The 22,166-nt window shown below is 42.1% G+C and overlaps 1 protein-coding gene across 1 annotated transcript in view; it reads right to left on the reverse strand.

The window, feature by feature from the left end:
- The window catches only part of LOC117519225 (complement C1q tumor necrosis factor-related protein 7), a 70,947-nt gene extending 60,833 nt beyond the window's left edge, over positions 1–10,114 (reverse strand). The window contains exon 1 of the mRNA XM_034180550.1: positions 9,756–10,114. Coding sequence (XP_034036441.1) covers positions 9,756–9,777 — 22 coding nt within the window. The 5' untranslated portion in view covers positions 9,778–10,114. The remainder of the gene's footprint in view (positions 1–9,755) is intronic.
- Between the last annotated feature and the right edge of the window lie 12,052 nt (positions 10,115–22,166).

Raw genomic sequence — 22,166 nt, forward strand, 5'->3', positions numbered from 1 at the left:
CTGACTCCGTGGTATAACTCACAAACTCGTAGCTTAAAGCAGATAACCCGTAAGTTGGAGAGGAAATGGCGTCTCACTAATTTAGAAGATCTTCACTTAGCCTGGAAAAAGAGTCTGTTGCTCTATAAAAAAGCCCTCCGTAAAGCTAGGACATCTTTCTACTCATCACTAATTGAAGAAAATAAGAACAACCCCAGGTTTCTTTTCAGCACTGTAGCCAGGCTGACAAAGAGTCAGAGCTCTATTGAGCTGAGTATTCCATTAACTTTAACTAGTAATGACTTCATGACTTTCTTTGCTAACAAAATTTTAACTATTAGAGAAAAAATTACTCATAACCATCCCAAAGACGTATCGTTATCTTTGGCTGCTTTCAGTGATGCCGGTATTTGGTTAGACTCTTTCTCTCCGATTGTTCTGTCTGAGTTATTTTCATTAGTTACTTCATCCAAACCATCAACATGTTTATTAGACCCCATTCCTACCAGGCTGCTCAAGGAAGCTTCGATCTTAAATATGATCAATCTATCTTTGTTAGTTGGCTATGTACCACAGGCTTTTAAGGTGGCAGTAATTAAACCATTACTTAAAAAGCCATCACTTGACCCAGCTATCTTAGCTAATCATAGGCCAATCTCCAACTTTCCTTTTCTCTCAAAAATTCTTGAAAGGGTAGTTGTAAAACAGCTAACTGATCATCTGCAGAGGAATGGTCTATTTGAAGAGTTTCAGTCAGGTTTTAGAATTCATCATAGTACAGAAACAGCATTAGTGAAGGTTACAAATGATCTTCTTATGGCCTCAGAAAGTGGACTCATCTCTGTGCTTGTTCTGTTAGACCTCAGTGCTGCTTTTGATACTGTTGACCATAAAATTTTATTACAGAGATTAGAGCATGCCATAGGTATTAAAGGCACTGCGCTGCGGTGGTTTGAATCATATTTGTCTAATAGATTACAATTTGTTCATGTAAATGGGGAATCTTCTTCACAGACTAAAGTTAATTATGGAGTTCCACAAGGTTCTGTGCTAGGACCAATTTTATTCACTTTATACATGCTTCCCTTAGGCAGTATTATTAGACGGTATTGCTTAAATTTTCATTGTTACGCAGATGATACCCAGCTTTATCTATCAATGAAGCCAGAGGACACACACCAATTAGCTAAACTGCAGGATTGTCTTACAGACATAAAGACATGGATGACCTCTAATTTCCTGCTTTTAAACTCAGATAAAACTGAAGTTATTGTACTTGGCCCCACAAATCTTAGAAACATGGTGTCTAACCAGATCCTTACTCTGGATGGCATTACCCTGACCTCTAGTAATACTGTGAGAAATCTTGGAGTCATTTTTGATCAGGATATGTCATTCAAAGCGCATATTAAACAAATATGTAGGACTGCTTTTTTGCATTTACGTAATATCTCTAAAATCAGAAAGGTCTTGTCTCAGAGTGATGCTGAAAAACTAATTCATGCATTTATTTCCTCTAGGCTGGACTATTGTAATTCATGATTATCAGGTTGTCCTAAAAGTTCCCTAAAAAGCCTTCAGTTAATTCAAAATGCTGCAGCTAGAGTACTGACGGGGACTGGAAGGAGAGAGCATATCTCACCCATATTGGCCTCTCTTCATTGGCTTCCTGTTAATTCTAGAATAGAATTTAAAATTCTTCTTCTTACTTATAAGGTTTTGAATAATCAGGTCCCATCTTATCTTAGGGACCTCGTAGTACCATATCACCCCAATAGAGCGCTTCGCTCTCAGACTGCAGGCTTACTTGTAGTTCCTAGGGTTTGTAAGAGTAGAATGGGAGGCAGAGCCTTCAGCTTTCAGGCTCCTCTCCTGTGGAACCAGCTCCCAATTCAGATCAGGGAGACAGACACCCTCTCTACTTTTAAGATTAGGCTTAAAACTTTCCTTTTTGCTAAAGCTTATAGTTAGGGCTGGATCAGGTGACCCTGAACCATCCCTTAGTTATGCTGCTATAGACGTAGACTGCTGGGGGGTTCCCATGATGCACTGTTTCTTTCTCTTTTTGCTCTGTATGCACCACTCTGCATTTAATCATTAGTGATCGATCTCTGCTCCCCTCCACAGCATGTCTTTTTCCTGGTTCTCTCCCTCAGCCCCAACCAGTCCCAGCAGAAGACTGCCCCTCCCTGAGCCTGGTTCTGCTGGAGGTTTCTTCCTGTTAAAAGGGAGTTTTTCCTTCCCACTGTAGCCAAGTGCTTGCTCACAGGGGGTCGTTTTGACCGTTGGGGTTTTACATAATTATTGTATGGCCTTGCCTTACAATATAAAGCGCCTTGGGGCAACTGTTTGTTGTGATTTGGCGCTATATAAAAAAAAAAATTGATTGAATTGATTGATTGATAATTTTATTACTGGTAAATTTTAGAATTAATTTAGATGAGGTATACTCATTATCTCACAGGAACATATCACAATTATCTGGGAACTCATTTTTGCGCAGGGATTCATCAAGCACGTCGGCCCGGGGCGCGTACTAACACAGAATACCCAGAAACTGTGAAACTTGTTCGGCCATAACGAGAGCGTCCACTTTTAGCTTGTCCATTGGCGCTCGTGAGTGTGTGCTGCTGGATTATATCTCCTCCAACTACAATCGGACCTCACCCGTACAGCAATGTAAGTGCATAATCTCACTGCATTCTGACAGCTGTCTGGGTGATCCGACTGTGTTCCACATACATTTGTTGTTATGTGTCGGACGCAGCTCGGAGAACCAACCAGTGTTTGAAGGACCCAGTATGAAATAAGCAGAGCACGGTACAAAGGCTAACTGAATTTAATACATAACAGTGATGTGATACAAAACAACAAAAGAGTGTGCGGTCTGGCGTGGTGGTGATACGGTGCGCTCCCAGCAGCGCTAACGGTCCGGAGCCAGAAGCCGTTCGGACCCAAGGACCCCGCCGACACCCCCCAGGTGGCCGCAACAAACCGAGTCTGTGAAAGAAGGAACCATTATGTGAGTCCACACTCTACACACAGAGAGACCACTCAAAGGTGTACATAAACAGCAAACACTTCCTGGCTTAATTACTAATCAGCTTCCCAACCTGCAGGCATGGAACATCCAGTTCACCAAACTCCACTGCAGTGGAAGCCGATACATGACTAACGTACAGCTCAATATAATAAGGTGTGAGGGACACCACATTTACTGACTGTATAAACGTTAGTCACAAAATCTAACGTACCTCAGGAAGTGTGCTGACGAGCGTGAGACCTCACCCCCTCCTCTTTCACAGACCGTGCATCCAACCCTGGACGTTCTCTGCATCCACTGATGATGAGATGGCTCCCGAGACGACGATCTCACCCGTCTGGTCACAAGGTCGAGTCTCTGGCAAATACACACTGTGCATTCCAGTCTTAAATGCCAACATGTTCCAATCCATATAGATGCACCACAGCTGTGAGTCCTGACGAGCCGCAGGTGATCAGGGTGAGGTCCTGATAACCTCAGCAACACAGCCACTCAGTCCCAAATGCAAGCCACCTGGAAGGAAAACCAAAAGACAGAAACAAAAAGGCAGCCAGGCCCCCCAGCCATACAACATTTGTACTGTGTTCGGAGGCTAATGTGCACGGCGTGCAGTGTTGTAATGTAACGAAGCAGAAATACTTTGTTACTATACTTAAGTAAAATTTTGACATATCTGTACTTTACTTCGTTATTTACATTTCTGGTGCGCACGCTGAGGTACACACACATATACAGATCGGTTCCTGCTGGAGTCCAGAGCACAATTAGAGTTTACCACGACATGGTAAACTCCAGTTGTGCTCTGTTTTGTTTCATTTATTTTATTTGACATGTCCGGGTATAGGGTTGGGTATAGGGTTTGAATAGGGTTGGGTATCGAGAACTGGTTCTTTTCAAGTCTCGTTAAGAAATGATTCGATCCACCGATATCAATAGCCTTTTTGCTTAACAATTCTCTTATCGGTGCTTCAGAGCAGCTGTTGTTTTTGAGTGTGTTTGTCGCGAAAATGATCATTCCTCTCCGATGAATACAATCCTTGCAGTGGGTCTGTAATCAACCGTTTCTGCAGCACAACTCCAGTTTGAAGCGTGAATCAATGAAGCAATGCTTCGATCCACTGGCTTGTTGGTTCTTTGATTCGCTGTTCTTCAGAAGCAGTAAGTCCGCTTCTTAACCCCTCTCAAAGTCATTAAGATATCATGAGTCACTTTTGTGTGTATTAAAGTCGCTAACTGGGACTCTTGTCTTGTTACAGTCAAGAAATTAGAATCGTCCTCCGTTCCGTTGGCACAGCTTCAAACGTTGCGCGGCTCTCTGCCAAGACAGAGTCCGGTCGGAATTAATAACTTCAAAATGAATTGCTGCTTTAAATAACATGACACCTCTTTACAAACGTTGCAATACAAACAATACACTACAAAACTTTTTTCCTCCCACAATGAGACGTCCTGCATTCGTGCAGCACAGCCAACTGTAAGAGCTCAGCTCAGATGTATGTAAAGACATTCATGCCAATAATAATGACTGAAAGGAAATGCTTTTGACAAAAACTACAGATGTTATTTCTGTTTATGTCCAGAGATCAAGGATCCACCATGTAGAGTTTATTATGTCCAGAGTTTAAGGATCCAGTGACCAATTTCACATTTATTTACTTTAAGACTCAATAAAATGTTGTTCATTTTCAGTTCAATTTCAATTTAATCAGCTTATAAATGGCCAAATCACAACAAAAGCCGTCTCAAGGCCCCTCACACAGAACAGTTCAACATAAAAATTGAAATAAATAAATAAAAATTTAAAAATTCAAATACATAATTAAAACAGAAGTAAGAGAATAAAACAGATAACAAAATAAAACTATTCATAAGAAAGAGAATAAAAATAGGTTTTAAGTCTTGACTTAAAAATGTCCACGGACTCCGACTGCCTCACGGTTGCAAGAAGACTGTTTCACAGAGCGGGTGCACGATAAGAAAAAGCTCTTTGACCCGCTGACATAGAAAACCTGTAAAGCCTACTTTTAGTACACAAAAATTCAGAAGAGGTATCGATAAGGGAATCAATAAGGAATCGGATCGATAAGTGGAATCGATAATGGTATCGATATTGATAAAATCTTAACGATACCCATCCCTATCCGCGAACAAGCGTTGCATAAAAGCGGCACGGCATTTTGGATTCAAGAGCGCTGCGTTTGGTTGCTTTGCAGTGATTGGTGGTGGTGATGCTTGAATTGTTTATAAATGACTGTTCTGTTTGACAAGAGTCTGGCTGTTGTATTTAACAGAAAAGAGTGTGTGGGTCTTGCAGGAAAAAGAACGGCAACTTTATTTACAGCTGCATACATCCACCTGTTGCTTCACTCATCCCGTCACCAACACCAACTGCTCCACCAGAGGCGGATCAAGCCTTATATAGGGGCTGAGGCCCCCTCCTGGTGTCTCCAGACACAACACTGGCTTTCTTTTCATGTCGCCATTTCACTCTCCACTCATTTTGGATTGGCAAAGGCTATTCACCCAACCATTGAACAGATAAGTCATACATTGAACATTACACGCCCAACTGTTGAGCAGATAAATATAATGTCTTACCTTATTCGCCCAACCGTGATCGTGTATTTGACACGTTTTGTGCATCTAAACTACGTTTTTTACACCACTTTTTTAAGGTTCTATTGTGACATGAAAAGTGGTGTATGTTTGCCACATTTAATGGTGCGGTCTTTAATTACTGCGAAAACATCACAATGGATGAAAGCAGACAAGCTTCATAAGCATTTTGAACGGAAGCCTGTTAACGACGAAACAGTTTTTGAACAAAATGCTGCTTGTTGCCTGTAAGATGGTGTTAGTTTGACACAGTTCCCTGGGGTGTGATGAGCCAATCAGATCTGCTTTAGATTACAGCCCCTCTGCGGCCTGCGAACCCTCCCGCAGCCGGTGAGAAAATATCTGCCCCCCACCCCGCGCGTTGAAACCGGAAGTGAACTTACAAGTGCGCTTATTGGTCAGTTGTGGTTGGGCGTATATGCTCGTGTATTTACTTTATTGAACCAGTGGTTGGGCGTTTTGGATTTTACTTTTGCTCAGTACTTTTACTTAAAGTACATTGTATATGAGAAATTTACTTTTGATACTTAAGTACAGTAAATGTCCGATACTTTAAGACTTTAACTCAAGTAATATTTTTAAAGGAGACTTTAACGTTTATCAAAGTAATTTTATGGTAAGATACTTGTTCTTTCACTCAAGTATCACTTTGAGGTACTTTTTACAAGACTGACAGCGTGTGCATGAATCATTTGGGGCGGGTCAAGGTGCATTCTGTGTGGTCAAACGGCTGTCTTCCGCAATCCTTATACCCTCCCAGATGTGTCACAAATTTGATGTTTTTTTTTGACATTCTGCCTGGGTCGAGTTGATTCTTGCTAACTGTGATGGGGCCCTTAGTGATTGATGTAAATCAAGTCCATGACATCATGAGTAAATTGGAAATGTTCACAGAATAGTCTTTATTGTCATTGTACGGGGGGTTACAACGAAATTGGGGACAGTGAAATTGTGTCCATCCCCTGACTTGTCTGAAGAAAACTGGCTGTAAAAGTGATGATTTACTTGTGTTACATTAAGCAAGTCATTACTTATGGAACCCTTAATATTGGCTTTTTTTTTTTTTTTTAATTTCAGTTAGTTTTCACCGTGAGATTAAAGGGCATCGTTTTAGAAATTTTACATACAGAAACCTGAAATGTATTTATTTAAAATTTGATGTCATTCCAACATTCAGCTCTAGAGTTCACGAACCTTCACGCACCACTGTGGATGGTAAAAGATACACAGCGACTACAGCTTTAAGATCACTATTTGGGTGATGTGAGGGGTCTCTCCCAGCAGAATGCTTGAAGCTGTTTGGATTCTTTAACGTGCTTCCTCAGTGTTATTTCCGCCAAACCTAACTTGCGCAACCATTTGCTATAAATGGTCAGCTCCATGTCGTGTTACCGAAGTGCTTCACAGCAGTTTTACTGCCTTGAAAAGTGAGCGGGTCGCTTGTTGTTCTTCTCACCCCATTATGTCATCAGACACAAATCATGAACTACTGTGTAAGTGGGAACATCACACGAGCACGGCTTAGGCTGAAGAGCAGAGCTTCAGGAAACACGTGTTAGTGCTTTCTTGAAGTGACGCTAATAACGTGGTCCCAGAGCCAGTGTGAGGTCCTGTGAGGGAGAAACTCCACCCACCCGCCTAACCCACTGCGATGATGTCAGCATGAGTAAATGACTATCATTAGAGAAATCCCCCTGTACATCCACACACGCGCACGTGCCCTGCATGCATAAAACATGCAATGTCTCTCATAAACACACACAACGCCTGGCTGAAAGATCAACTTTAAATGAGAGAATGTGTTACATTAATAATGTCAGTGTATAAATGTAACAGGGTCAGTTATACAGCAACAATGTGTGTATGCAAAAATATGTTGTACATTAGTTATTGGTATAATTACACAAAATCTGTGTAACCTTGATTTTATTTTTGTTCATTTATTTTAGTTAATACCTGACAGGATGGGCCTCCATGTTAGGAAAGTGTAAGTACACGGACCCACAACAGGGGGCGCAAATGAACGGACAATAGAATAGGTCAAATAACAACACTTTACTGTTGCGAACGTGCACAACAAACACAACAGATTCCACAATAGATCAAAGGTCAAATTACAAGGTGTCGTGTGGGCAGGCTCGAAGATAGGAGACGCCTGTCCAAAGCAGAACCGGAACCACACGATTTCCTCCGCCACCAGACCCCGGGAATACTGGAGCCGCCAAGTCCCGAACTCCCAGGTGGCCACTGCCTCCGTGTGTCGGACCTGGTACTGCTGGCGAGGAACAAAAACACAATTAAACGTGGGTGCGTCTGCACCCAGCAATCTGCACGGCAGGGAAGCTACCTCCACCTCTCGTTGGAGAAAAAGTCTGTTATCACTCACAAAAATCACAACAAAAAGGCTTTCTATCAAGCAGTCAGGCTGAGGATATTACCTTTCAGGTAGAACGATATCTCGGCAAAGAGGTGGAGATGACGTCTTGCTGATATACCGATGCAGATCAGATGAGTGGTGACAGCTGTCACAGGTGATGAGTGTCAGCTGTCACCCCGGCTGCTCCTGTGAGGCGGCAGCGCCCTCTGGTGCCTGGAGCCCGCACTCCAGGCAGGGTGCCCTCTGGTGGTGGTGGGCCAGCAGTACCTCCTCTTCAGCAGCCCACACAACACTCCAGGTTAGTATGTGGAACTTCAATATGCACCTGTCTCCTTACATTCACATTTTAATGTGACACCGCCCTCTGTAAGTAGCGTTTTCGTACCTTTCCTCTCCCCTTTTGTTACTGATGTCCGAGGGAGAGGTAAGTCGTCTTGCAGTCGGGAGGGAATTTCTGTTTTAGCCTTGGTTAATTGCATTTTTTAAAGTTTATTTTCTAGTTTAGGTTTGTTATAAAGTACCTACGATATGCTGAAACATATATCTGTGTCCTTTAATTTGTGTAGGGGCATGTCGTGTAGAAGCCACTGACCGGAGGATTTTTATTTTTTATTTCACTGTTGGTCAGGTATGTTATATCCCGTTAAATGATTTAATGTATTATTTGTGTTTCTCCCCTTTTGTTACTGATGTCCGAGGGAAAGGGGCATGTTGTGTAGGAGCCACTGACCGGAGGATTTTTATTTTTTATTTCACTGTTTGTCAGAAATTAAATGGAGACAACCTCCAAAGATACCCACGTCTGAGACTCTCCTTCTTCAAACACAACGCAGAGTCAGTCACAACCGGTTACATAAATATTTAATATTCCTTCAGAATCTTCTTCCAAAAAAAAAAAAAAAGAAAAAAAAAAGAAAAAGCATATTTGTTTCCAGCACAACAGACTGTAGTAGGACATTGTGTAGCAGAAAATAAACAGTTACTGGTGTCGCCGACTGAATGGTCCCCTCTAAAAATCAGTGCCCTCCTGCATATGCATCATTTTAGAGCATCAGCAGCAATTCACCAATTATCGCCTCGTTTCTGCTTCAAACTACACTCCAGTCATCATCCATCTCAGCGACAGATACAAGTACCTGAAACTTTTGCACATCAATCATCCATCCATCCATCCATCCATTTTCTTCCGCTTTATCCGGAGTCAGGTCGCGGGGGCAGCAGCTCAAGCAAAGCCGCCCAGACCTCCCAATCCACACACACCTCCCCCAGCTCCTCCAGGGGAATCAATCATATGGGATTGATTCACATCAATCATTTCCACATAAATTCAGCATTATTTCATAATAAAAGACGGGGGAGTGAACAGAGCCCCACATCTGCTTATGTCATTTTGGAGCGTCAGTAGTGACGCACCAATTATCACCTTGTTTCTGCGTAAAACTGACTTTAGGAGCATTTAAGAGGTTTTATTTTGTCATCTGATGGTTAATATCACATTATTCCCTTTGATTGCTTTGGGTAGAGAGTCAGACTCAGAGAGTTAGACTCAGAGCAATTCAAATTCAGTGATATGCTGCGAACAGTTTGTTGTTTTTATCACAACTGACATGCACAGGTATCTGCAAAGGTGCTCAGCGCCTCCAGTCAAGTCAAACTTAATTCAGATAGTACAAAGGTTGTCATTTGAATGATGATGCACACGAGAGCGTTTGCAGGCAGAATCAGGATCCGTGTTCTTACCCCACAGCTGGCAGCAGTTCATCTGCAATGCTGATCAGTCTTCTCACAGTTCGGTGTCTTGGTCCTCCCCTGCCGGAGCGGTGTGTTTTTGATGATGTGAATCCTGAGTGAACATGGTTTTCATGTCTTTTTTCTGCTCTGCCGTCTAATGTCTGCGTGCAGAGCTCAGCTGCTGGGTTGCTGACAGTGTGCAGAGTGCAGCAGCTCTGCTGGCTTCACTCCATCGAACGCTCCCTCCTTCCACTTTAATCCACTCCCTTCTCTGCCTCAGGAACTTCCCAAGGCAAAACAAGTATCATCGTACATGCATAAAAGGGCATTCCGTCTGCACTGAATAACTTCCATTACATCATGCGTGAAGATGTTCCATGCAGAGGTCAACAGCCTTGATCCTGCACAAAACGGATGTTTGTGCTGTAAAAGGTTTGGTTGATTACATGCTGTGTGGACCTCCATTGTGCTTCTGAAAATTTACCTCTAGATGGAGCCACATGTGGTGTGTGAGGGTCAGTTTCACATGTGGTTAGCAGAGTCGGCTCTGGCCTTTTGGGTACCTCAGGCACTACTTTAGCTGGTGCTCTGTGCATTACCAGCATGTCCACCAACACCCACTGGGTGGGTCCCAAAGTGTTTATCGTCTGCTTTTCCTCCATCATAAATCTTATAGGAGGGTTCATTTTTCACAAAATTAGCATGTCGCCTTTTCGCAGTTATGTTTGTTTTTTGTGTAACAAACCTCATGTACATGTGGAAGCACCTCTTCTATAAGCAAAATGCTGATTTAAAACAGCTCATTTTAGACTTCTGTGGCATACAGTATATCACGGATGTCCATAACTGGTCAGTGTGCACTCTGTGTATGGTCCCTATATTCAAAATGTAGCAACAGTGCTATTTACAATTACTATCAACAAGAGCGATCACCTCCAAAATTCAGTGCATTCTTCCATGTCCTAAGATCTATCTGTGGTGCAAATTTGGTGAGAATCCATGAAATAGTTTTGACGTAATCCTTAAAAGCCTATAAAGTGAAATTCTGATCCAGAATCTGGATCTGGATCATCTCCGAAATTCAGTGGAGTCTTAAATGTCCTAATATCTATCTGTGCTGAAAAGATTGTCAAAATCAGTGTGGTAGTTTAACGAAATCCTGCTAAGAGTCAGACAAATAAATAATTAATAAACACTGATGATTTTATTATGTCCTTGGGAGACGTAATTAGGGTAGTTGGTATGGAGACAGATACTCACCAAAGGAAGGCCGATAATATAAGGTGGGCCAGTAATATCACTGTCTGCTTACTACGTGGGTAGCACCGTGGTTAGCACTGTTGCCTCACCGCAAGAAGGTCCTGGGATCACTTCCTTCTTGGGCCTTTCTGTGTGCAGTTTGCATGTTTGCGTGAGTTCCCTCCAGGTGCTCCGGCTTACTCCCACTTCCACATATGCAGGTTAGGTGAAATGGAACTTTAAATTAACCATAGGTGTGAATGTCTTTGTCTATATGTGGCCCTGGAATAGACTTGCATGGGAGGTGATGGTCTAGTGGTTAAGGTGATGGGCTTGAGTCCAGAAGATCATAGATTCAAATCCCCGCCTGACTGGAAAATCACTAAGGGCACTTGGGCAAGGTCTTTAATCCCCTATTGCTCCCGGTGTGTAGTGAGCGCCTTGTATGGCAGCACCCTGACATGGGGGTGAATGTGAGGCATAATTGTAAAGTTCTTTGAGCGTCGGATCCAGATGGAAAAGTGCTATATAAATGCAGTATATATATATATATATATATATATATATATATATATATATATATATATATATATATATATATATATACGAGGTCTATTAGAAAAGAAACTGACCTTTTAATTTTTTTCAAAAACTATATGGATTTGAATCACATGCGATTACATCAGACAAGCTTGAACCCTCGTGGGCATGCGTGAGTTTTTTCACGCTTTGAGTGAGGAGTGGTCCACCCCTCCCGTCTATTTTTTCATTGTTTAGGAATGGCTCAGAGACTGCCGCTTTGCTTGATCAAAATTTTTTCAGAAACTGTAAGGCACATCCGAGTGGACACCATTCGAGAAATTCAGCTAGTTTTCGGTGAAAATTTTAAGGGCTGATGAGAGATTATGGAGTGTTACTGTCGCTTTAAGGACAACCCACGGAGCCGGAGGGCGCTCCGCGTTCCGAGGCACCGTCGTCAGCCTGTTTCGAGCTGAAAACTTCCAAATTTAAGCCTCTGTTGACCCAGGACATCATGAGAGAACAAAGAAGTTTTAGAAGAGGTTGGGATCAGCAGTTTATCTGGAAATTCCACTGTTAAAGGAGATTTTGTAATGAAAGACGTGCGGACGGATTCGCGCATTGGCAGGCAGCCGCTCATGGCCCGGCGCCACAGAGAAACACCTCCGTGTTGATAACCATTCGTAAAATTCAGGCGGCTTTCAATGGTTTTCAGTCGAGTGAGTATCCGAGAAACTGTTTAACAGCTGGGCATGTTCAAACTTGTCCCGTAACGCTTCCAACGGAGGTGTTTCTCTGTGGCGCCGGGCCATGAGCGGCTGCCTGCCGACGCGTGAATCCGTCTGCACGTCTTTCATTACAAAATCTCCTTTAACAGTGGAATGTCCGGATAAACTGCTGATTCCGACCTCTTCTGAAACTTCTCTGTTCTCTCACAACGTCCTGGGTCAACAGAGGCTTAAATTTGGAAGTTTTCACCTCGAAACAGGCTGACGACGCCGGCTCAGAGTGCGGCGCGCCCTCTGGCTCCATGGGTTGTCCTTAAAGCGAGAGTAACACTCCATAATCTCTCATCAACCCTTAAAATTTTCACCGAAAACCAGCTGAATTTCTTGAATGGTGTCCACTCGGATGTGCCTTACAGTTTCTGAAAAAATTTTGATCAAGCAAAGCGGCAGTCTCTGAGCCATTCCTAAACAATGAAAAAATAGACGGGAGGGGTGGACCACTCCTCACTCAAAGCCTGCCCACAGGCGAATGACGCAACCGACAGGCGTGAAAAAACTCTCGCATGCCCACGAGGGTTCAAGCTTGTCTGATGTAATCGCACGTGATTCAAATCCATATAGTTTTTGAAAAAATAATAAGTTTGGATACTTTTCTAATAGACCTTGTGTGTGTATATATATATATATATATATATATATATATATATATATATATATATATATATATATATATATATATATATATATATATATATATATATATACATACTATGGTGTTGTTGCACTGTTCTATACATTGTGGCTGTACCCAGTTCAGCAGCAACAGTACTTACCACGCCTTCCAGCTGCTTGACAGAACCAATGTTTGATTTATTTTTCATTTTTTAATCAGTGAAATGAGTCACAGCGATGCTCCTTTTTCGCTAGTTAGCTTGCTAACATATTGGTAAGATGTCTTATCAATCTTCTCAGAGGTATTATCTGGTTACACAAATAGGGGTTTTACATTTAAAAGTCTTCATTATTAACCTATTTATGCTCAGATTTTTTTTTTTTGAGTTGTAAGGCATAAAATTTTATCAGGTGTTTCTATTTTTTTTCCATTTTGTACTTTGTTTTTCAGCCAGAAGGAGCAGGAAGCACATGATGTCATGTAACAGGAAGTGGTTGGAGCCTTTTTTTTTATTAAACAAAACATTTGTCTAAGTTGTCAACTAGCATATAAGTGGAAAAAGTTGCATTAGTACCTTTATTGTGAGTAGAAAATGACAGTGATACACTTCGGCAACAATTGTTGCCAATGGGGCAAAACAGGTTAAAGTTTTGGCCGGGGTTGTGGCCAAGAGGTTCAGTGCACTTGTTTCCAGTGTGGAAGGGTCCTGCTTCACTGAGTAGTTCTTGAGAAAAGAACTTTGTACTTTTACTTTACTTTTTTAACACCAGTACTTTTTCTATCCTCTTTCCACCACTGCAAATTAAGACAACGCACCAGAGCCAAATTTCTGATCTCCAAAGCCTACAGTGGGTTCTTCCAGTACCACAAGTATCTCTATAGTCTCTGTGTGTCTTTTGGCTTCTCGACTTCTCTTGGGTTCCACACTATATGGGCGTGGTCACCTTGACTCTGCACGTGTTAAATTGGATTCCCTTTCTGACACAACTCCAGGGGCCTGTACTACGAAGCGGGGTTACTGGCTTATCAGGGTAACTTCGGGAGTAAGTTGATGATGTGTGGAGTAACTTTCCAGTTAACCCGTACTACGAAAGGTGGATAGGTTTTGATCGAGGTATGCTGCCAAGGCAGTTTATGCTGTGTGCCAAACCTGCTCCGAGCAGGTTATGTTCTCAGTTAGCTTGAGGTTTTCGCTTAACCACTCCCTTTATAAGTACCGTCCATCCACCTTCAATCACTCCGAAGACAATGCCGGCCTACCTGGATGATCCGTTTGATATTGGGGCACAAATTGTGAGGGGCTCTCTTCGCAGGGCGAGGGTTTTTAAAGACCGCCAGAATCCACTGACATACCCGGACGATATTCTCTATGAAAGATATAGATTCTCAGCCGAGGGAATTCGTCATCTTTGTCAGCTGATCGGGCCAGAAGTCTGTAACGTCACCCATCATACACTGTAAAAAAGACTGTTGTTTTTACAGGAAAACACTGGCAGCTGTGGTTACCAGGGAATTCCTGTAAAAAATACAGCAGTTAAATGTACAGAAAAAGAGAGCTCTTGTTTGTAGATTTAACAGTTCTTTTAATGTGAGTCAGCCATGGTTCATTCACTGTAAATCCATATACATATTATGTCTGTAATGTTATCTACTGTGCTGCTGTATGTTTTACAGGAATGCCCTGGTAACCACAGCTGCCAGCGTTTAACCGGTACAAAAAAGTCATTTTTTACAGTGTAGCAATGCCCTGACGATCGAGCAGATAATGTGCCTTGTGCCTATTTTGCCAGTGGACAATTTATGTATTCCATCAGTGATGCTGAACATCTGAGCAAGAATACTGTATGTCGTATGATTCGCAAGGTAGTACTTGCTCTATCTAAACTGTTGGATGCATTTGTCGTTTTCCCTGGCCATTTATCTGCAATGCAAATCAAAGAAGGGTTTTATGCAATTGCGGGTAATTACTAATATCAAAATAGGTCTAATGCATGTCCATTAATTAGGCGAAGTGGGGCTTATCAAGCTATGAATATAAACCTACCGTTCTGAAGGATGTTTTTATATTTCATCTTCACCTGCTGCCAGGTGCATTTGGCACTGCTATTGCATCTGAAATATTGACAGGATTAGGAATAGCAATCATACAGTCAAGGTAGCCTATTTAGGAAACATTAAATTAACCTAACATTTATTAGTAGGCCTATGCCCACTTCTGAATCGTGTTGCATCTGGGCGTAATTAATGACAGAAGGTCATTTTTTTTTTACACATATTAGACATTCCACAGGTTACTCATCTATAACAGATTTGGAGAACAATTGAATTCTACATACGCATTTACCCGATCAGCAATACGTTGCCAACAAGCCTGTCTTGCTTTATTGGCAGACGATGTGTTCGATTTCCCCCTTAACATTATTTTAAATTGCTCGTAGCTCCACATAATAATCGTGCATTCTTCTTCGGTAAAGTAAGGTGACCGCGGCATCATTGAAAAATGGTGACGTGTGCTGCAACCTGCCCCTTTTATGTGAACGCGCACAAACTCCAATTAGGTTAACACAGGTTCAACAAATCAACATCTTATTCAGCGTCGTAGTACCGATTAACACCACTTGAGGAAACCAGGTTTTGTCAACCCCGGTTTAAGAGGTTGACCCTGGGTTACATCTGAGTAAGTTAACCCCGCTTCGTAGTACAAGCCCCAGATCTTCAAGGAGAATGTCTGTCATACACAAATACAGGGACCAGCCAGACTTTACATCTTTGAAGAAAAGGGGCCAAGTGAAAGCAGGCAAGTGTTACTTCTTATGTACCTATCAGATATGTGCTTGACAGATTATACTTAAAGTATGTGTGTCTTCAGCTAATACATAAATCACATTCTGAAAAACTAGACTTTATGGTCCAAAGGTTATGGACGTGGGCATGTGACTCATGAATACTTGGATCAAATTCTGAGTGGGCTGGAACTTTAATAAAGTCCCTTGGGTATAGTGTACTTTTATAAACAGAAAAGTGGGCTACAAGTACGGTCTGTAAACTCACTTGTACTGTAAAAACAAAAATAGTTGTGTGCTAAAACTACCCTTACATACTTCAAAGTACGTTTTATTATTCTTTTGCCTACACTGACATCACATCCAATTCTGTGCGCAACACATGCTCACCATATTGCAAAAGGTGCCAACAACTGGACACTTTGCACTCTGAATGGTATACAAACATAATGTTCAAATTCACTGGAAACTACTGCATTACTGAGGAGGAGAGCGTTGGCCACATTATATAAGGTGCATTTAAAAAGTACCCTACTTTATGTTATACCAGGAAAACAAATGAAGTGTGCAAGTTGTTGTTTGGTGGGGAGGTGGGGGAACCTTCTTGCGTACGAGGTCTGTTAGAAAACTATCCGACCTTTTTATTTTTTGCAAAAACTATATGGATTTGAATCATGTGCGCTTGCATCAGCCAAGCTTGAACCTTCGTGCTCATGCGTGAGTTTTTTCACGCCTGTTGGTTGCGTCATTCACCTGTGAGCACGCTTTGAGTGAGCAGTTGTCCACCCCCCTCGTCGGATTTTTATTGTGAGGAAAATGTCTGAACGATTTGGAGCTTTGCTGCATCAAATTTTTCCAGAAACTGTGAGAGACAGCCAGGTGGAAACCATTCGGAAGATTCAGACGGCTTTCAGGGACGATTCTATGGAGATCACACAGATTAAGGAGTGTTACAACCGGTTTAAAGACGGCGCACAATGGCGGTTACAAAAACTCCTGTAACAGTGGAATGTGCCGAAAAAGTGGTATGTCCACCTCTTCTGCCATTTCTGTAGTAGTCAGATGATGTCCCGGATCAACACAGCGTTCAGTTTGGAAATGATCTGGTCGTTTCAGCCTGTCGATCGCCGCTCAGAGCGCGGCGCGCCCTCCGCCATTGTGCGCCGTTTTTAAACTGGTTGTAACACTCCTTAATCTGTGTGATCCCCATAGAATCATTCCTGAAAGCCATCTGAATCTTCCGAATGGTTTCCACCTGGCTGTCTCTCACAGTTTCTGGAAAAATTTGATGCAGCAAAGCTCCAAATCGTTCAGACATTTTCCTCACAATAAAAATCCGACGAGGGGGCTGGACCACTGCTCACTCAAAGCCTGCCCACAGGCGAATGACGCAACTGACAGGTGTGAAAAAACTCACGCATGTGCACGAAGGTTCAAGCTTGGCTGATGCAAGCGTACATGATTCAAATCCATATAGTTTTTGCAAATAGTTTTCTAACAGACCTCGTATGTATCAAATTATTTCCACCTACACAGCGCATCAGTTGCTAGCAGTCAGCAAACTCACATACTGAGCACCCGTCAGATTCTCATTTGTGGAAACATAACGGAACGCCTTGAACAAAAGTATTCCGTAAAATTTTGCCAAAAGCTTGGTGATACCCAAGCGGAAACCCTTTGCAAGATTCAGCATGCTTTTGGTGATGATACCACGAGCATATCGCAAATAAAAGAGTGCTATAACTGCTTCAAAAATGGCCACACATTAGAAGAGGGCATCCATAATCCGAAATGACCAAGTGATTGACAGAACATGAACTTTGGTCATGGATGACCATTGTGTTATCATCAAAGAACTTGCAGATGAGATGAGGCTAAGCACAGGTTTGGTACATTTCATTTTGACAGAAGATATGGGCATGCAGCGGGATTACAAATACTGACCCGTAAACCAAATTTCAGTTATTGCAATGGAAAAATCCAACATCAACAAGGCCAAAGAAAGCACGGCATGTGTGCAGCAATGTCAAAGTCATGTTTAGCATTTTCTTTGACTCCTGTGGTGTGGTGCATCATACACACCACACCAGTACACACCAGAAGGCCAAAATATTAATAAAAAGCATTATCAGGAGGTCCTGTGTCACGTTCATGATGCTGTGTTCCTCAAAGACCGGGTCTGTGGGTGGCAAAAGGTTGGCAGCGCCATCGTGTCAATGCACCCGTCCATTCTGCTCAGCTCATTTGGACTTCCTGGCTAAACATAATACCCCTGTGATTTATCAGGCTCTATATCGTCCTGACATGGCTCCCTCTGATTTTTGTTTGTTCCCTAAAATCAAAATGACTAACAGGGATTCGGTCAGTCAGAAGATGTCATGCGGAATGCAACATTCCAGCTGGACACCATTCCACAAGAGACCTTCCAGAAATACTTCCAACAATGGCAGAACCACTGGGAAATGTGTGTGCAATCCCAAGGAGACTACTTCGAAGGGGATTAGGATTTCAGACCCCCAGGTGAGTAATTGTATTTTCTGCACCCAAAGGTTGAATACTTTTTGCACCTTGTATATGTAGTCACTGGGTTAATGTGGCAGAAGTAGTAATACTTGAACTTGAATGTGTGTGGTGTGGTGTCTGTTAATGTTGTATTAGTTCTCTCTCTCTGTCTCTCTCACTCTCTCTCTCTGTCTCTTTATATTTAAGAATTTGAATACAGATTTCGTGATGTGATCCAGGAGATCGTTAGTTGTACCATTTATCCAGAATCACTTCATGCTGCAGCATGATAACACAGAGCGCCATGTTAAAATGACCTGAACACAATTCCTAGAAGCTGAAAACACCACAAATTCACCTGACATGACACCTGTTGACCACACTGTAGTTCACTGCCTAGTGAAGGTCTTTTTTCAGGACCAGCAGCACATTTTACAGTGGACTTTTATTGTAAGCAGTTGAATGCACAATTGTGCAATAATCACACTGTTTAACACTGGCACGCCCAGAGATTTTTGTTTTTGCTGCCTGCCCCCTCCTCTTTGCAAAACATGTTAATTCCTCTCCATATGCTAACATTTGGAGAGGAATTAACATGCAGCTCAAGTGAACCTGTCTGGGCAGATTCCAAAGAAACAATAGGCCACATTGGTCTGTCGTGTCTGATTGAGCCTGAGTGCAAAAGTATTATTTCAGGTGGAGTCTGCCACCACTGCCCCTGCAACATTATTCATTTTGCAATCAATTTTATTGAGCTCATATCTTATTTCATGTACTAAGAGTAACCATTTTTCATTTTATATTTTATTTAGCCAATAAACAGTTTACCCTATTTTTATCATTTGATCCAAGATATGTTTTCTATTTGTCATAAAAAAAAAACACTTGTCATCACTTGTCTGTCATTTTAAGAAGGGCAGAAGTATTTCTGATGAAAATCCTTCATGAATGGTAATTTGGTTGTCAGCTAAACACCAATTACAATTACTGTACAAAGCTCACAGTGCCATAGAACTGGGATTAGCACCCCCCCCCCCCAACACAAAAACATTTCATCTTGGAATAACAACAAACAGAAGCTGTAACTTCACAAAGAAAACAAAATTTTATTTCTCCCAAAGAAAAGGCTTGTTACTATAGATTATAGAAAAGCACACAAATGTAGCATACAGTTGTCATAACTAGCAGTTTCCACATTCCCAAGGTGCGTCTTTCCTACATTTGCCACAGGTGTATTTTCGGCAGTGTACACAACATTCAGTGCTTTTGTTATTATTGCAGACTATGCACACCTGGCACTGTGTCTTTTTCTTCTGAGAAACTCTCATCTCACAGTGCTGTTGTTTGCACTCTTCCCCTAGTGCCTTTTCCTCCAAATGTCTGTTTTAAAGTTCCTTGGCTAGCTCCAGCCTGAACAATTGCTGACTTTCTTTTGATCCTGTACATGCTGTGTATAAAACATGTGCATTTGTGGCAGCCATGTCCAACAGGTTCTAAAACACAGTTATGGGCCATCTCCGTGTTCCTGCACGCACGGTGTAGTTGCGTAATTTCTGGTCCATGATATCAACACCGCATTTGAAATGGTTGTCATCAACAGCAATGTTCAGTTTTTGTTTTCGGGTGTCCACAATTTCCACTTTTTGATGCATGGTGCTCAGAAGACAGACAGATTTCTTTTATTTTTGTTGCGTACATCATCAGCAAGGCACTTCAGATGATGAACACCTGTGTTGGGTACAGCTGGCAGCCCGAGGTTTCCTTGGCAGTTGTTGGTAGCTCACGACAATTTTTGTTGATGGTACCAAGCAGAGTTGATTTTTGTTGAAGAATCCTGTCAGCCAAAGACAGAGAGGTGAAGAAATTGCCCATAGTTACAGTACTTCCCTGGTCCATAAGTGGTTCCATCAACTTCAAAACAACATTCTCTGACATCTCTCCTGCCGGACGAGTGGGATCTTTCCCAAGTAAGGGATGGCACTACACATGTATTTCGTGTCCAGATCTGCTGCAATCCAAAATTTGATTCCAAACTTGTCAGGCTTGAATGCAATGTACTGCAGAAAGGGACAATGAACCTTTGACAGAAATAATTGCTCATCCACGGTAAGATGCTGCCCTGCACTGTAGGACAACACACACTTCTGAACAAATTTGTCCGTTTGTAAGCGTTCCTTGAGGTTGTCCTTGTTGTTGAAGTGGAGGTACCGATTTATTTCAAGAAAGCGGTTATGGGGCATTATGGCTTTGATATCTGGGTTGCTGAATCTATTGGCCCACATGAATCGCATGGCACCAACGTAGCCCTTGACAGCCCTTCGGAAAAGGATTGAAAGGAATGCCATCAGCTCATAGACGCTCATCTGGCAGTTGTGGTTTGTTCTACGGCCCTCCTGGACTGTGCAGTCTCTGATGGTCAACAACATGCTGATATCCACCAAACACAGGAAGCTTTGAAGACGAGTCATGATTTTGCATTTTGCAAACACTATTGGCCCTCCAGATCCACTGAATGCTGTCTGTGGAGCTGTTATATAACAAAGGGAGAAGGTTGGTGCTGAAGTGAAACTGCTTTCAAGTGTTAATTGGCACATTCCAAAGAAACAATAGACTGCTTTTCTCTGTTGAAACCTGTGTCAGCCTCCATATGTTATTACATATGCAGGCTATACAAAGCACACAGGGACTCAACTCATTTATATAACAAGCGGAGGAGCTAAACTTTGGGGGATTTTCACTGCAGACTAAACAGCATTGTGAGACGCCACATCTGCCAGGTGGATAAATGATCTGGGCAAAGGTGAAGTGCTCATGAACAAAGATGTTAACAGATTTCAGAATGAACTTTAAGAGAAAGAAGTCTGTTGTGTTCGCTGAAGCAATCTCAGATAATTTACATTATCTCATGAAAAATGGGAGTGAAACAAATACAAATATTCTATTTTTGTTGAGTAAAATTCATTCATTTTCTTTTTTTAAATGTCCACTACACAGATTCATAAAAAGTAACAACTGTGGCTATTTCCATATGGAACATGGTGTGTTGGGGTGGGTAGAGGGTGCCATATTTCTGAAGGGACAGTGGTGTGGGTTCCTTTAACAAACCTGAAAACTTGTTTTTTTAACCTTTATGTGTCACTCTTCCACTTTTGCTGTACTATCCTCCCGTCTGCCCATCCGTCTGTCGGTCAGTCCACCTGCTGTGTTCCTGATCATCACATGGATGCTCATCAGTGCCCCGAAATGCTGCACTTCTCAGCTGCTCAGACGTCCTCTGTTGCTGCCACTCTGGTCATCTGGTCAGTCCATCAGCCTGTCTGCACAATGGTCAATTTATCTGCTCACCCTTTCATCTGTCAGCCTCCCTGAATATCATCCTGTCAGTCAGTCCTGCCTACCATGCCAGCCTTTATCTCTCCCTTCTTCTGTATCTGTATCATTTTCTAACTTTGCCCTGGGAGTCACTGGACAGGTCAATGCTGTCCATCGTGTCAGAGAATTTTTCTGCTCCCTGTTAGTGTCTGCATCTACACGCCTGTATTCTGTTTTCTTGTCTTAGTACTACATCCTAGTTTCTTGACACTGTCCTTGTCCTTCAGATCTTCAGGACCATAAAATTAAAGGGGAAGTTAGACATTTTTCAGCCTGGTGTTTATTTTTAGAAGTTGTGGGGTTAATCTTTCTACTCAGGGCAAAAATGAATTTAATTGGAAGAGTTTGATACAAACACTGTCATGAGTTAAATGGCTATATAATGAATTCAGATGGGGCAATCTAAAAACACAGTAAACCACTTCTTGACACCACTGAATGGGCAAAAATGTTATTAGAAGCATCTCCTAGCATGGAGGGGATCCCTGTGGACATAAACTTGTACACGTTTACCTCAATAAATGTAAAGACAGTTATACATTATACAGTTAGCTGCTTACCTTAGCCTCATCGCCGTCCAGCGGTGCTGCTATCCCCTGATGAA

The sequence above is a fragment of the Thalassophryne amazonica genome, chromosome 10 (assembly GCF_902500255.1).
Source record: "Thalassophryne amazonica chromosome 10, fThaAma1.1, whole genome shotgun sequence".
In the NCBI taxonomy this organism is placed as follows: Eukaryota; Metazoa; Chordata; class Actinopteri; order Batrachoidiformes; family Batrachoididae; genus Thalassophryne; species Thalassophryne amazonica.